The 16,910-nt window shown below is 57.0% G+C and overlaps 1 protein-coding gene across 1 annotated transcript in view; it reads left to right on the top strand.

Moving 5' to 3' along the window:
• The window catches only part of ZC3H7B (zinc finger CCCH-type containing 7B), a 61,421-nt gene extending 45,345 nt beyond the window's left edge, over nt 1-16,076 (top strand). Inside the window, exons 13-23 of the mRNA XM_040490715.1 lie at nt 883-1,044; nt 3,122-3,327; nt 4,400-4,500; nt 5,464-5,645; nt 7,829-7,914; nt 11,418-11,551; nt 11,724-11,829; nt 11,972-12,080; nt 12,345-12,478; nt 12,597-12,760; nt 13,149-16,076. Of these exons, the coding sequence (XP_040346649.1) occupies nt 883-1,044; nt 3,122-3,327; nt 4,400-4,500; nt 5,464-5,645; nt 7,829-7,914; nt 11,418-11,551; nt 11,724-11,829; nt 11,972-12,080; nt 12,345-12,478; nt 12,597-12,760; nt 13,149-13,395 (1,631 nt within the window). The 3' untranslated portion in view covers nt 13,396-16,076. The remainder of the gene's footprint in view (nt 1-882; nt 1,045-3,121; nt 3,328-4,399; nt 4,501-5,463; nt 5,646-7,828; nt 7,915-11,417; nt 11,552-11,723; nt 11,830-11,971; nt 12,081-12,344; nt 12,479-12,596; nt 12,761-13,148) is intronic.
• Nucleotides 16,077-16,910: the final 834 nt, after the last annotated feature.

Raw genomic sequence — 16,910 nt, 5'->3', positions numbered from 1 at the left:
AATGCCTAGAGACCATTTTCAGCACACCTGGAATCTCAGAATTCTAGACTAAGACTCCTTTGCCAGAAGCCCTGAAGTTTTCATGGGATACTCTCTTAGGATGCCAGGGTTAAAACTCTTAGCAGTCTAGAATTCTCTGTCTCAGGGGTATTAGGGTTAACAGGACCTTAGAGGTTGTCTAGTTGCGGTCGTCTACCCCCTACAAGACGTCCCCCTTCATCCCCCTGCCACGTACATGTCACCCATGAGAGTCATCTCACCAAAGTTCCCAGGGACTTGCGGGGGTGGGGAACAGAGCGCCATCTTGTTGGATGGCTATGCCCACGCCGAAGTTCTTCCTCACAAGGACCTCGGACTGCCTCCCCAGTCCACACGCCCGCTGCCCCTGCGCTGAGAAGCTGACAAACGCCCCATGAACTGCTATGCACCTGGTGCTGGCACAGCCAGGTCATTCGGGGTCCCCACAAGGGCTGATTCCTCACTGTCAGGGCAGAGGAGGCTCTGCGTCAGAAGACTTGGCAGGAGCAGGGCGGGGGAGGGTGAATCGGGGCAGTGCCACGCTGGGCAGGACCAGAAAGGGGCCAACCTGCTCTCTGCCAGGTACTGTCTTCACGATACCTTCTAGGGAAACACAAAATGTCTGGCTCACTGGAGGGTCAGGAAGGGGGCTGGGTGCCTTAGAAAGGGTGCTTTGGAGGGGGCCTCCCCTCAACCTGCCTCCAGGGAACGTGTGGCCAGTTAGAGTGTGGCAGGAATTGGCAGGAAGCCCAGGTGAAGGAGGTGTGTTTTTAGGCAGGAGTCCAATTCCCATGGCTTGGGCCCATCCACTGTCACCCTTCATTTCTACATCTGAAGTTCGTCTCTGTCCACATGTACCCACAGGCCCGAGGGCGGGTGACTATACCTACCGGGAGGGCCTCGAGCACAAGTGCAAGCGTGATATCCTGCTTGGCCGGCTCCGCAGCTCCGAGGACCAGACCTGGAAGCGGATCCGGCCCCGGCCCACCAAGACCAGCTTTGTGGGCTCCTACTACCTGTGCAAAGGTAGGTGGGCTGCGGCAGGGGTGGGCGGCACAGCCGGGGCCTTGCTCCTCTCACGCCCACCTGGGCTCTGCCCCTCATCACGGGTAGACGGGTGGCCATTCACCAAGGATGAATCCCACACCAGAGTGAGCATCTAGCTCCCCACCCCGACAGCTCCACAGACTGGTGGGAATATTCGGGATGTTCCGTTCCAGCTGGAGCCCCTACTGAGTGGGAGGGTCAAGCAGTTCACAGAGAGTGGTGGTTGTCACTGCAGGGTCGCAAAGGCTGTTGGAAAGATGTGGAGAGAATCCACATAAAGCATCTAAGACTGGCACATAGTAAAGGGCTTGATGAATAATAGCTTTTATTTATTTGGTTATTTATTTTAAGTTTATTTATTTATTTGTGAGAGAGAGAGAGAGAGAGAGAGAGAGAGAGAGAGAGCGAGCACAAGCAGGGGAGGGGCAGAGAAAGAGGAAGATACAGAATACAAAGCAGGCTCCAGGCTCCGAGCTGTCGGCACAGAGCCCGATGCAGGGCTTGAACCCACGAACCGTGAGATGATGACCTGAGCTGAAGTCGGACTCTTAACCGACTGAGCCACCCAGGTGCCCCTATTTATTTTATTTTTTTTTTCAGTATCACTTTTAGGTTTTTATTTACATGCTAGTCAGTTAACATAGAGTGGACAATAGTAGCTTTTAAAGCTGCTTATGTGGTCATTTCCCTCACTTCTGGCTCATGTGGATTTGGCCAGTATTTGACGGACGTTTGTCACATACCTTATTTGGGGTCTTCTGTTTCCCGACCAAGTGTCTTGGCACAGTCTACGTGGCACTGCATGAACAGTCATGACCTTGTAAAGCACTTTATCGTGCCACCCTTCTGTACGCACCGTCACACTCCTCACAACTCCACGTGAGGAAACTGAGACTTTGGGAGGCTCTGCCTTTGTCCCCCCACCCAGCTCATGGCAGTAGCCCCAGGCTTTCTGGACCAGCTCGCTGTCCTCCCAGCAGGATCTTGAGGACATGTCACTCCTGGGCTCAAAGGCCTCAGCTGTCCCCTGGCCAGTGTGGGTGAAGTCCAAATTCTGTGAGCCTTACAAGTCCCCCCCTCTGCCCTAACCACCCCCCAAATACACTGAATCCTGACTCCTTTGCACACTCCTTTGAACTTGGTCAAGCGGCACCTAGATCTTAGGAAGCCACTCCCTGCTGCAGGGCTCCCCAAGGGGTGCAGGACTGGTTCCAGCACAGAGCAGCCAGTGGTGATCGTCTGTGCACCGGCTCACTTGTCCTCGTGTGTCTGCAGCCTGGCAGCAGGATGGGGCAGCGCAGACTTAGAAAGAGCGTGAGCAGGGGAGAGGAAGGAAGAAAAGCAGTTCCTGCCCCCAGGAAATGGCAGGGCTCTGGGTTGTGAGCCTGCTGCCCTCCCAGCTCCCTGGTCCCCAGGAGTTTTTCGGATTTTTGTTTTTTGTTGTAAAGTAGGCTCCACACCCAACGTGGGGCTTGGGCTCACAACCCCAAGATCAAGAGTCGCACGCTCTACCGCCTGAGCCCGCCAGGCCCTCCTGGTCCCCAGGGGTTTTATTTATTATTTCACTTAACCCTCACAACAACCCAGTTCTCTGTTTATGGGACCGACAGCTGAGGAATCCCAGGGAATCCCAGCCCAATCTGCCTAGGCCCTTAACCAATGGTATTTTCCTGGTGAATAGTAAGAGAAACACCCCTCCTGTTTATGTAGAGGCTTGTATTCCTCTCCAAAGCCCTTTATCCTACCTTTCATCCTGCCCGACCCACATAAGGCTGCTTTGTGAGGTGGTGGGGTGGGGTAACTGCATGCTTTGTAGATGGAAAAACAGGTCCTCCCCCCAACACAGGTGCAGGGCAAAGAAGGGACCTGGCCTGAGAAGGGCTTCCCCCAGCTCTACTGCCGGACCCCTCCCCAGTCCTGTGATGAGCAGGCCAACCCCCCCACCCCCTCCGTGGCGGAGATGAACCTGGGCCCGGCCTGCCGCAGTGGCGGTCCCAGGAGCTCTGCGGGCTGCTGTCCCGCCTGGCAGAACGTGTGTCCTGTTGCCTCTTTGCAGACATGATTAACAAGCAGGACTGTAAGTACGGGGATAACTGCACCTTCGCCTACCATCAGGAGGAGATCGACGTGTGGACAGAGGAGCGGAAGGGCACCCTCAACCGTGACCTGCTCTTTGACCCGCTGGGGGGCGTCAAGCGTGGCAGCCTCACCATCGCCAAGCTCCTTAAGGAGCACCAGGGCATCTTCACTTTCCTCTGTGAGGTATCTGCCCACTCGCCTGCCACTTCCACGGTCAATGGCGCACATGGGGCTGGGGGAGGGGCTCCCCAGTGCACTCCATTATAAAATGTCCATCTTGGAACCGTGGGTTTGGGAGGCCTGACTTTAGAATCAGTAGGTCCTTGGACTGTCAGAAAGGTCCATTGGACCCTAGCATGCTAAAGCCCAGATCCTATCCAGCCCCTTCATTTGGGGGAGGCTGAAACTGAGCCCAGAAAGAGAGATAATCATACCCCCTCTTTCCTTCTGACCATCAAAGGCCAGGCTCGGCGCCGGGGGCTTTCAGTACTCATCTTTCCCACACCTCCTTGTCTCACTGTGCTGACTCCAATGCCCATTACAGCTTCCTGCCCACTCCCCTGCCTGTGTCCAGGCTGCCCCCTGTCCTGGGAATACCCTCCCTGTAATTTCTGCATCTCAGACCCTCCGAGGCTCCACTCTGATCCCAACAGCGCCACCAAGTTGTTGTTAGTTCCTTCCCCTGAGTTGCCCCAGATGACCCTGCTGGCCCCCTGCTTCCCCCCGCCCGATCAGAGCATGATGAGGGCAGTGACAGTGTCAGGCCCACGTCCGTGGAGTGAGAGCTCCGGATCCAGGCTGCTGGTGCAGCTCAGCCCAACCCCGACCCTTTGCATGGCCGGCCCTTCCCCCCAGCTCTTAGAGCAGGTGGACCAGCTGCTCCCTTCAGAGCAGTCAGCCTGGAATCACCGCTCCCAGCTGGCAGCTGCATGTGCTCTCAAAGCACTCGCCATTCTGTTATGTCCTTTCTGAGCTTCACAGTGAACCCATGGGACAGCAGGCATGGTTACCCGTTTACAGTTGAGGAAACTTGGGCTCAGAGAATTGGAGTTACACCCCCCCACCCCAGGCATTTGGGGTGGGGGGACCAGAGAGAGCCACAGTCCAGGCTGTGAGCTAGAGCCAGAGAGATAGGGGCCACAGATCCTGGGGTTCCCTTTCTCACTCCCCTGACTCAGGGCAGGGCTTGCAGGGACCCAGTCTGTCCCTCCCCGGGCGCCCATGCCAGGTCCCAGCCCACCCTCTCCCCGGACAGATCTGCTTTGACAGTAAGCCCCGGATCATCAGCAAAGGCACCAAGGACTCCCCGTCTGTCTGTTCCAACCTGGCTGCCAAGCACAGCTTCCACAACAACAAGTGAGTGGGACTCACTGCCCGGGCCTGGGAGCAGGGGCACACAGAGGCTTGGGGTAGTTCAGGTGCCTGGGGAGCAGCTGAGGCCAGAGGGTTGACTTAGGGCGTCAAGGCAAGGGGCAGAATCCAGCATCCATCTGGAAAGGACGAAACCCCATTTATTGAGATCTATATTCCAGGCATTCTCTTGGGTATTTGAATGGTCTCCTCTGTCTTATGAGGGAGGAGACACAGTCTCTGTTGTACTGATGAGGCTTGGGAGTAGCTCACGCAACAGGCACGTGGGAGGCCACATCTCCGACTCCCATCTGGTGCCCTCCACTGTCGTGACATTGGCCTTGGACAGTGAGTGGGAGGGGCTGAGTCAGGTCTGACACCCAACCTTTGCTCCCTCTGACTTCCCTTGGCTCTGCCCCAGCATGGATGATAAAGTCCAGGCCCTGGGGTCAGATAAACCTGGGTTCAGATCCCAGCCCGATCAATGCCTGTTTTATGCCCTGCGTGCAACCCTTGGTTTCCCTGTCTGTAAAGTTGCTAGGGTTGCTGTGAGCGTAATTAAAATTCCTGTCCCAGAGGAGATGCTCAATGATCGTTCCCCTGGCCGCAGGAGTGGCTCTGGAGCACTGAGCTGGGGAACCTGCCCCTTCCCCCATCCACGGGCCCTCCCTTCTCCCAGCCTCATAGCAGGTGACATCTGTGCCCTCCTGCTGGCAGCTCCACCTTTGAGCTGGCCCTGCCTTGAGGCCAGGGGAGAAGCATACAGCCGAGTGTAGGATCCCCATGTCTTGCCTATTGTGGTGTCGTGTTCTAGAAGTGGTTAATAGGGCAGGAACACCCAGGGAGAAACCTCTCCCCGCAGGCTTGCCCGGCACTGGGGAGACTGGCCCTGTCCAGAATAGTGGCAGTGGGGGTAGGGGTTGTTGGGGCTGCAGACTGCATTGTGCCTTCCGCCCCCGTGCCCGCCAGGTGCCTGGTGCACATCGTCCGCTCCACCTCCCTCAAGTACTCCAAGATCCGCCAGTTCCAGGAGCACTTCCAGTTCGACGTGTGCCGCCATGAGGTGCGCTACGGCTGCCTGCGGGAGGACAGCTGCCACTTCGCCCACAGCTTCATCGAGCTCAAAGTCTGGCTGCTGCAGCAGTACTCTGGTGAGGGGGCTGGGCAGGGGCGGGCAGAGGGCGGCGACAATTGGCTGAGGGTGGATGGGCCAGCCCGTGGCAGGTGGCAGAGGGGGACTCGAGTTCAGGAGGGGCAGTTAGCGGGGGAAGGGGTGCCTCTGCAGGAGCCAGTGCTCCCCAGACATCACAGAGGACACAAAGCTTTGCTCTCCGGGAGCTTCCAGGCTTGGAGGGTCCTGAGTTGATCCCTATCCAAGCCGTGCTGGGGGAAACACATATGGAAAAAGGAGAGGGGGCAGAGCCGGGCTGCCTGATTGGTCATCAGCAAGGTCACTTCCCCCTCACTGAGCCTCCGTTTGCTCATCCGTGAACTGGTGATCCTAATCTCCACCTCAGAGCTGAGGAGATGAAAAGATATCACTCCCTCACTCATTCATCTAATAGGATGACGAGTGCACCTGCTCTGTGTCAGGGACCGAGCAAGACTACCCGAGGTCCTTGCTCTCAGAGAACATCTGATATCTGTAAGCGGGGGCAAGGCAGGCAGTGCAACAAGTAGGTAATAAATCCCGTATTCCATCTGTTCGAGGGTGCACATACCCCCCCCCCATCCCCCACTGCATGTGGTAATCTAATTAGCATTTGGGGGGGTGTAACATAAAATAATGGTGCATCTAACAATTGATGTCTTCTTAGAGTTGATGAAATAGGGTTATGTAATTTCAGATGTGCTCAGTGCTGTGAAGAAAGTAAGGCAGAGCAATGGGATGGGGAGGGACTCAGCCTGGGGCATTTGGGATAAGAAGGTCAGGGAAAGCCTCTCTGAAGAGAGTGGTATTTGAGCAAGGAAGGGTAAGGGGAGCATGCCTGGCAGAGGGAATGGCAAAGCTGGAGGCCCTGAGGCCGGAGCAAGCTTGGTACAGAAAGGCTGTCTGTGACAGCCGAGTGGCTGGGCATATGGGGGGAGGAGGGCCTGAGAGGTAGGTAAGGACCCACGTGTGTACAAGTCTCTAGGCCGTACACAGAGTTAGGATTGTTCTAGATAGGATATGCAGAGTCTGGAGTGTTTAAGTGGGTAGATAGCGTCTGATCAGTATTTTTAAAAACTCGCTCTGGCTACTGGGTAGAGAATACAGGGGTGAGGGTGGACAGAGGGGGCCCAGGGAAGGTGTGGCTCAGGCCAGGGTGACAGCAGCAGGGTGGAAGGAGTGATCAGATTCTGGGGATACGTTGACGGTGGAGCCAGTGGAGTTGTCGATGGACCAGATATGAAGCATGAGACAAAGGATGGCATCAAGCAACTGCAAGATTTTTGACCAGACTAACTGGAAGAACGGAGTGGCCACGTTCTCAGAAGGGGAGGCTGTAGGGGGAGCAGGTTTGGGGGGTCACAGCAGGGCTCGTGTGGGAAGTGGAGATGTTGAGCAGGCAGCTGGATGTGGAGGTCCGGAAGTTCACCACCGAGGTCTGCGCTGGAATATTTGGGACTCATCAGCCAGCAAGTGTGTGTCAGGGACAGTGCCTGATCCAGAGTAAGCCCCAGTGACAAGCAGCCACCATGGAGCAGGAGGCCTAGGACAAGGTTGAAAGGAAATCGGTCTGAGAAAGAGACTGGAAGGGATGGGAGCAGGGTATGCTTCACGAAGAGGCTCCACGCTGTACCTCAGAAGGTGGGCTCGGCGTCAACAGTCAGAGTGGGAGGGTCTGGGCCACCAGGGAGTGTCTGCCCTTTGCTGACCTGCGGGGGTCCCGCCATGAGCTAGGGAGCCAGGCTGGGCCAGGCACGGAGCCCTAAGAGCCACTGGGCTAGCGGCTGCCAAGCAGGAGTGAGGCCTGAGGCCCCACTGAGCGAGGTAGGGGTGCTACCTCAAGTCGAGGAAGGGTGCTGAGCAGCTGCCCCAAGAGACGGAGCAGCATGAGGGCAGGAGAGCCCCCACACCATGCCGCAGGGCCAGCCTCTCTCTTGCATTTTCCCACTCTTGGCTGCATTTTCTGCTCCTGCTCCCTGGGAAGGCTTCGAGCAGGTCCCCCATTCCCAATTGCACGTGAACAAACAGGCCCAGAGAGCATGAGTGCTCTCCCCGCACCCCACGTCTTTCTGTGGCAGGGCCCACTTGGGGGGTGGGGGCCTGGGCGTGGCACCTGGAGATGCCCCGCCTTTCTCCTCACTGAGCCCCTTCACCGACGCCTGCACGTGGTCCCGCCCTCCACAGGCATGACCCACGAAGACATTGTCCAGGAATCCAAGAAATACTGGCAGCAGACGGAGGCCCATGCAGGGAAGGCCAGCAGCAGCTTGGTAAGGCCCTGGGTCGGCGCTGGGCGGGGGGTGGCATCAGGCCCCTGAGGGCCACTCCCCATTCCTTCAATTGAACATAATTTCAGACTTACCAGAAATTTGTAAGAATAGTACAAAGAATTCATGTATACCCATTTCTCGATTCCCCAGACATGAACCATTTTACCACATTCCACTCTCACTTTGTCCTGGTATGTGTGTACATCCACACAGAGACACTTATCTACAATTATAACCTACCTTTTTCTGAATCACTTGAGAATAAGTTGTAGCCATGATGCCTCATCATCCCCCAAAACTTCAGTGTGTATTTCCTAAAAATAAGGACACTGTCTTACATAATGACCGCAGTACAATTATCAGCATCACAGAACTAACATCGGTTTAATTATTCAGATTATGATGTCCTATTTATTCAGATTTTGTGAATTGTCCCCAAGCCCCAAGTGACACTGCATTTGTTTGTTGTGCTGTCTGGTCTCTTAATCTAGAGCAGTCCCCCAGTCTTTCTTGTATTGCATGACATTGATGGTTTGGAGGAGCGGCTGTCTTATAAAAGGTCCAGCCGGAGGCACCCGGGTGGTTCGGTTGGTTAAGTGTCTGACTCGTGATTTCGGCTCAGGTCATGATCTCACAGTTCGTGAGATCAAGTCCCGTGTTGGGCTGTATGCAGACAGCTTGGAGTATACTTGAGATTCTCTCTCTCCCTCTCTCTCTGCCACTCTTTCTCTCTCTCTCTCTCTCAAAATAAATAAGCATTTGGGATTATCTGATGGTTCCTCAAACCCCAGAGGTGATGTTCTTCTCAGTTCACTCATCAGGAAGCACATCATCTCAATTTGTCCCATTACTGGTGATCACTTGATTGAAGGTGCCTCTACTATATGGGTTTCTCTCCTGTGAAGTTACATTTTTCCCCCTTTGTAATTAATAAGTACATTCTGGGGAGATACCTTGAGACCAGGTAAATATCCTGGTATTCCTCAAACTTTTCACCTACTGATTATGTCATTTCCATCTCTTTTGATCCTCATCCTGCTCCTGAGGAAGTGAGCTGTGGCATTTGCAGATGGGGAAACTGAGTCTTAGAACATGCTAGACACTCACCCAGGGGCACACTTAGTGGAGTAAATGCCTGGTTCTCTGACATCTTGTCCTGAGCTCACTCTGCCCTCCCACAATTGTGCACCATTCCTGCCACCCCTGAGGATTCCTAACCCATAAAATGGGGTCATAATCCTGCCTCCCATCTCCCAGGGTAGGTGTGAGGGTACAGAAGCTGACCAAGCTATAGCTTGCTGGGTCCCTGCTCTGCACCAGGCCCTGTGCCATCCCGATCCTCATATGCTTCCCTAAGAGGGAGGGATCATTATAGCCATAGATGACAGTGGGGACAGAAGGGGTGATCTCAGGCCCAAGAGATAGCGTGAGCTGAAGCCCCTGTGCCATCCAAGAGGACCCCCTCCCCAGGCCAGGCATACCTACTGGTCAGCTTGGGAGAAGGCCGGGCCCCTAGCCCCTCCTGAGGCCAGCATGGGTGTGGCAGTGAGCCAGGGAGCAGGGCAGGCTGGTCGACGGGGCTGCCTGGCCCCCTTGGGACTTCCCTCCTCTCTCTCCCTAGTCCTTCTTTCTGTTCCTTTTTCTTTCTTTCTCTCTCATCTTCTTGGCTGTTTCCCTCCTCCGCCCCTTCCTGTGCAATCCTCTTTTCCCCTCCCTCTCCCCCTCCCTGCCATGTGGTTTATTTTTTGCTCCTGGCCAGGATCCCGGCTGGAAAACAGTGAGGGGCTTAGGTTGGATCTGCAGTGTTATCTTCTAAGAGAACTCGGAGTCCTTACCACCTCTACCCGTTCTTCCTACTCAGGGCTGCTGCAACGGTCCCCAGAGATGGGGGCAGGCCCAGCTGCCCAAAGGTGCCATGACTGACTTCAACCCACTCTTGCTGCCAAGGCCCACCCCGGATACCACCCTTGGGCCTGGCTCAGGAACAGGGCTTCTGTGCCAGTCCTGGCCGTGACCAGGGCATGAGGGATCTTGGCTTGGCTGCCATCAGAGGGCAGGGCCAGTAGCACTGTGAGGCCGAGAATGAGATGCCAGGGTGGGAACTGCTGAGGCCCAGTGCCCATGGTGCCATAGCGGCGCCATCCCACAAAGAAGCATGAGCACCCGCCTCTTGCCAGGTCCCTGTCCTCAAGCCACTTACCCGTGGGGGGATTAGTAACCTCTCTGAGCCTCTGCTTCTATCCAGTCAAGTGGGAACGAACCTACCTGCCCCCCAGGGCTGCAGCAAGGAGCTGGTGAGGTTGTGCGGTTGTGGAAAGGGAAGGCCAGTGAACTGGCATGGCTGTTCATTAGAGCAGTCCCCACTTACCCCACCTGTGAAATGAGTTCCCTCAGGCTTCTGGAAGAGTCCAATGGAACACCTAGAAATCAGTAGTGACATGGAGAACCTACTGTCCGCTCTGACACTGGCCATGCCCCAGCTACAAACATGCCTCTACCTTGTTACCAAGGTGACGTGTGGGTTGTCCTGGGGCTGAGCCAGGCTGCGAGTGTTCCAGCACCAGGCCAGGGTTCAGTTCACACACACGGACAGAGCCCCTTCCTGCTCAAAAACAGGCCCTGAGCTAGGTAGTGCCAGGGACACAGAGTACTCCCATGGGAAGGGACATGTGCCCTCCAGCCTAGAGGAGTGAAGGCTGCCCGGAGGGGTAACCCTACACCTAAGGCTCCAGGGAGGACAGGGAGGCTCAAGGTGACAGGAAAGCTCATAGGTTAGCCAATATAACTGGGTGAGGGGGTTCAAAGTGGCAGAAGACAAGGTTGGGTGGCCACTTCCCCCACCTCTCCCCCTACCCCCACCCCGGACGTGCAGAAGACCAGGCCCTCCTGTCTGCAAAGGAAGGGCTGGAGTAGAGGATGGGGAGTGAACAGGGTGGGGCCGGAGGGAATCCAAGGCTGCCCAGAAGTCTGTTCCACGGCAGGCTCCTGTGCAAGTGACTTCCCACCTGGGCCCTGCTGTCCACAGGCCCGGCCCTTGTAACTAGATAAGTTGATCAACATGAGGTAGCTCGGGTTCTGTGGGAGCCCCTAGGATGGGCGGCTGCCACTTAGCAGAGCTCCAGGGAAGGTGTGGTGGTTGAGCTGAGGTTTGAAAGTTTCCAGAATAAGCCTGAAGCAAAAAGGAAGGGCATTCCAGGCAGAGGGAACATCATGTGCAAAAGCATGCCATGCTCAGGAAAATGCCAGCAGCTGCAAAGAGCAGACCCACGGGGACTAGCTGGATAAGGCAGAATGTTCAGTCAGGAATCTGGAGCCCCGTCCCAGGCCTGGCTCCCACACTGAGAGGCCATGAGCCATGGGGTGGGGAGGTAACTCCCCTCTGGTAGTGGACTGGCTCATTCTAAGGCTCTAGGTGGCTCGAACACGGTTGGAGGCCACCTGCATGACAGACCCCAGGCCTCAGCCCTGGTGCCTGTGGATTCACCAGCCCCTTTCCCCAACAGGGTGCCCCTCGGACACATGGGCCCAGCACCTTCGACCTGCAGATGAAGTTTGTGTGTGGCCAGTGCTGGAGGAATGGGCAAGTGGTGGAGCCTGACAAAGACCTCAAGTACTGCAGTGCCAAGGCCCGGCACTGGTGAGCCAGGCGACACTCGGGGGCTGGGGTGGGGGGTGGGGAGCCCACCCAAGCGCCGTGAGTCGGGAGTTAGGAGGCCGGGGCTCTCTGTGGAGTTCACACAGCCCGAGGCTCTGCCCTGAGCTCTCCCAACCATCTCCCCCCCTCCCCCCCACCCTGCTCTGCCCTACAGCTGGACCAAGGAGCGGCGGGTCCTTCTGGTGATGTCAAAGGCCAAGAGGAAATGGGTGTCGGTGAGGCCGCTGCCATCCATTCGCAACTTCCCACAGCAATACGATGTGAGCGCCAGGAGTGGGGTGCAGGGTGGTGGTGGGAACTCAGACGTGGGGGCTGAGGGGCCTTCCGAGGGCTTGCCTGCCGGCTGGGGCTGTAACACAATCCAGGGGAGCTCAGCAGGCTCTCCCCGCGCCCACCCGGCAGCTCTGCATCCACGCGCAGAACGGCCGCAAGTGCCAGTACGTGGGGAACTGCTCCTTCGCACACAGCCCGGAGGAGAGGGACATGTGGACATTCATGAAGGAGAACAAGAGTGAGTGGGAAGACTGGGCAGGGTGGGGGCCTGGCCCAGTGTCCCCTCACTGCCAGACACCCCGAGTCATCAGTCGGCCCAAGAGCACCTGCTGTCTCTCCCTTTGCCACCACCCAGGCCCTCCTCCTGCCCCCCGCCCCCGACCGTGCCCGCCCAACCGCAAGGCCTGGGATGCCCCCAGCTCCCAAGTCCAGGGGGTGTCGTGGGGCAGAACGGATGAAGAATCCCCTCTCACCAAGCACTCTGGCCTCCATTGCCCACCAGTCCTGGACATGCAACAGACCTATGACATGTGGCTAAAGAAACACAACCCAGGGAAACCAGGGGAAGGGACCCCAATCAGTTCTCGGGAAGGGGAGAAGCAGATCCAGATGCCCACAGACTACGCCGACATCATGGTAACCCCCTCACGCGTGCGCGGGCCCGGGTCTGAGCCAGACCTGGGAGGGCATGGGGTGGGAGAGCGGTCCAGGCGGAGGTGCGAGGAACGGGCACCCACGGCCGTTGTGCCCCCAGATGGGCTACCACTGCTGGCTCTGCGGCAAAAACAGCAACAGCAAGAAGCAGTGGCAGCAGCACATCCAGTCTGAGAAGCACAAGGAGAAGGTCTTCACATCCGACAGCGACGCCAGTGGCTGGGCCTACCGCTTCCCCATGGGCGAGTTCCGGCTCTGTGACAGGTGCTCCAGGGAGGGCGGGACCCGTGGGGCGGGCATGGCGGGCCTGGAGGAGCCTGGCAGGCTGCAGGGTGGGCCTGAGATGAGCCTGGGGTCTGGAGATAGAGCGCAGAGGGTGTTGTCCTGAAACAGCTGCTCCTGGATGTGAGGAGCAGGGGGAGCGGGAGCAGGGTGGGGAGGGACGGGGTGGGCTCAGAACTGCCAGACCCCTGCCTGCAGCCCTGAGGCAGATCCTCGAGGAGGCTAGGACGTGCCAACTTTCACCAGGACCGAGGCTGCCCAGGGGAAGGCTTGTCTTGCGAGGGGAGGTTGAGCCGCCGGCCCGAGGTCCGCAGCCCGTGATGGACAGGGCTCGGGCTTAGGCAGTGAGCCTCCTGCTGCCTGCCCGCAGGCTCCAGAAGGGCAAGGCCTGCCCAGATGGGGACAAGTGCCGCTGCGCGCACGGGCAGGAGGAGCTCACCGAGTGGCTGGACCGGCGTGAGGTGCTGAAGCAGAAGCTGGCCAAGGCCCGCAAGGATATGCTTCTGTGCCCGCGGGATGACGACTTTGGCAAATACAACTTCCTGCTGCAAGAGGATGGGAACACCGCCGGTGCCGCCCCAGAAGCCCCTGCTGCTGCCACTGTCACTGGGGAATAGGGCCATTTGTGGGCCTCGGGTGAAGTCCTAGGGTCAGGGGGCGGGGGTGGGGACAGAGGTCCTGATAGGAGGGCCAAGGCAGGCCAGGGCTGGGGGCGGGGGGCCGCCCTCGTCAGGCAGCCCCCGGCCCCCTGGGGCCCCGTCTGTCCTCCGTCCTCTCTGCCCCCACCACCTGTGTGCATACCCAGGTGTGTGTGCTGTAGCCCTAAGCGGTCCCAGGGTCCTCGTCCTGCTGGAACACCCTGGGCAGATACCCCCAGCCCCCGCTCTCCTGGTTGGGGAGGGAGGGGCTTGGCTGACCCCTCCAGCTTCAGCCTACAGCTTTAACTTCTGTCTGCTCCTAAAGGGGGCCCAAAGCTCAGGGCTGGGGAGCCTGGGGTCCCCACTTGAATCTGCAGCAGGAGGGTCCTTTTCCCTGCCCCACCCTCACCTCATCCCCACCTCCCTGGGGGCAGATCAGTACACAACAGAGGGCTGGCGGGCCCCAATTAGCTTTAAAATGCAGCCCCAGGGTGGAGCTGGGAACACAATACTGGTCGCTTGCCCTCTGGGGCCTCAGTTTCCCCTTTGGTTGGAAGAGTGGGAGGGGCTGGGCTAGATGATCTCTAGAGCCTCTCCAGTCCGGCCACCAGCCCAGCCCTCCTCCCTTGTGAGCCACCAAATGTAGACTTTAGGTCCTAAGAGTCCTCAGAGATGACTCAGCTCAAGCCCCCCCTATTGCAGATAGGAAGACTAAGGCCTGGAAGGGAGGGGTGATCTGCTCAGGGTCTCCCGCCCACGGCACAAGGTAAAGCCAGAGGCAAACTAGTCAAAAGGCTCAGGGCCAGTTGTCTGCTGGAGCCTCCAGGCTCTTGGCAGGGATATGACAGTCTCTGAATCAGTGTGCCACGGGGGCTCCAGGCAGTGGAACTTGTTGGCTGAAGAAGGGAGGCTCAGGGGATTGGTCATGGCAGCACCCTGTAGAGGGACGGTCCCCTCCAGAGGATGGTCGTAGCAAGTGTAGCAGCAAGTTGCTTCCCACGCCAACTCAGGGCGGTGGTAACAGGCAGGGCACCATGGGCTCAGCTCCTGCATGATGCACTGGGAAGAAGGGGAAGGGTGGGGGTCAGGGAACGTGGAGAGAAGGGAGATGAATGCCATGGGCCACTCTAGGATCGCTGAGCACCATGGGTCACTTTAGGATGGGACACAGCTCCTCTTTCTTGAGGACCCAACATGGCCCTCGTCCCTTTCTCCCCAGACCCAGAATACAGTCACGCCTGTCTGTCCCAGCCCTCCCTGATTCCCGGCCCTGCCAGCTGCCTGGGACCTCAGCTGACCCCTGGCCCCTACCTCCAGCCACCAAGCCCTTTCCCATGCCTCTCGTCTGACCTGTCTGCGTGCACCCCCTCCTCTCCATCCCACCCGCTGTGGGCAGACCCGGCCTCCCCTGGTTCCTGAGACATTCCAGAACGCCCCACACTGTTGGCACAAGAAGTGGGGCCCCCCGGAAGGAACCAGGGACCACAGCTGGAGTCAGGGGTGGGGGGTGAGAAAAAGAAAATGGAATCCCCCTCATTTCTCCTCAAGCAAGGATCGATAGTGAGCAATGATGTGATTATGGGCACCCCAGACGCAGAGAACCTTGTTCCTCCTGCTGTCACTGCCCAGCCTTTCCCAGTAATCGTGGCATGCATCCTTTCTTCTCCCTGCCCCCTTCCCCCAGCAGGCCAGCAGATTCGTGCTGGTGGCGTGGCTGGAGGGGAGGAGAGACCACACCCGAGGTGGGGGCCGTGGCTGTGAATGTCGATGACACTTGTTTTCCCTGATCCGTGGTGTTGCAGTCTGTCGTCACCAGCCTCGTTTTTAGTGTGTATATATGTCGCCCCCGTGATGCATATATACACAGGTATTAAATATATCGCTCTATATAATATTATATATGTGTGTGGTATCCAAGGAATCACTTCTAATGAGGGCTAAAGATAAAGAATTTGGCCAGAAAATGCAGCCATCCTGGTGTGTAATTAAGAGGGATTTTTCAGATTCGGGGACTTGGAGCCATGGGTTGGAGGTGATTTCTCAGCAAGGGCAGGAGTGGCCTCGCCTGGGCCCAGTTTCCAGACCACTCCAGCCTTGCCGGGAGAGAGCAGTGGTGCTCCAGGAAAGAAAATGATTGGTGTTTGTCTCCTGCCCAGAAGAATAGGATTAGTGTCCAGATTTTTCTTCAACATGTTAGCCATCCAGGGTCCCCTGGGATCTGGGGCTCCCTGGCCTGGCCAAAGCTGGATCCCCCACAGGGTTGGGAAGAGGGCCAGAGGTGGGGGACCTGGGGACAGGAGTACACTTTGAAGGATGAGGGTGATTATTTCAGTCATGACCCTGACTGGGAGGCTTGGAGAGGTGAATCAGGGGCCCGTGCCTACTGCCAGCAGGCAGGGACAATACTTTAAACATAGTGATGGGGGGGGGGCAGGCGCCCCCAATGTGAGTATCCCTTTGGAGTAGGGCGAAGGAGGGACGCTGCATTTCTCAGCTGGGCAGTAATCAATTTAATGGTCCTTTTAAAATGTCTGTGTATTAAAAATTTAAGAATACCACACTTTAATATTAAATATTCATAAGGTCTAGTATCTTGATAATAATGTAGATGTTTTAATAACAATTTTTGTCCTTCTTAAAATAAAATGAAAGAAACTTGATTCTTTTAGCCTTTGTTCTAGAAAATAAACGTGTGTACTTTGACCTCTGTCCTCGACCTCTGTCGCTCCTGTTCCTCCCTGCCTGGAGCTTGTGCCCAGGGGCCTGGGCTGCTCTGTCCACTTGGAGCAGAGCTGCCTGGTGCTGGGCATGCCTAAAGGCAGAAATTCCGAGGGGTGAGGGGCAGAAGGTCTGTGTCCCTGTGTAAACAGGGCCACCCAGCTGACCCCAGCTCAGGCAGCGCCTCGGCTGGCAAGGACAAGCTGTGCTGTGTACAAGAGGCCCCAGCAGCCACCCTTCACTGGCTCTCCTGCAGCCTGCCTGCTCACAGCCTTCCGCATGGGGGTCCTGAGGTACCCACACCTCCCTGCCTTTATCAAGGACACTGTCCTGAATTCCGGAGGGTCGGCTCTGTGCCCTTTCTGGGTGTGGCTTTTCCAGAATAGCGAGGAGGCATGCCATTGCTTTGGAATATGATTCTGACTGCAGCCTGGACTCCTTGGGACCCAGATTTCTCATCTTTAAAAGGAGAGAGTATATTAGATTGGGAATTCTCAATTCGGGGAAGTCCATATCTTCTGGGATGGGAGGTACTTTCTCAAATCTCTTGGGTTGTGTGTGTTGCAAGGGATGGAGGGGGACCCTGATGGGAGGGGCCACATATGTTCAAGAGCAAGCTCTCACCAGATAGCTGTCAACTGCAGTGTGGAGTGACACCAGGAACAGGGGGCCAAAGGTGCATAGGGGCTCAGGTGCTTGATAAATGACCGGATGAGCAAGAGAAACCAGCAGCTTGATTGAGCACCTGTGCACCAGACACTGGATGCCGCATGTCT

The sequence above is a fragment of the Herpailurus yagouaroundi genome, unplaced genomic scaffold (assembly GCF_014898765.1).
Source record: "Herpailurus yagouaroundi ecotype Mexico unplaced genomic scaffold, PumYag 182, whole genome shotgun sequence".
NCBI lineage: Eukaryota > Metazoa > Chordata > Mammalia > Carnivora > Felidae > Herpailurus > Herpailurus yagouaroundi.
The sequence above is the reverse complement of the archived record's forward strand: the minus strand, read 5'-3'. Positions and strand labels throughout refer to the sequence as shown.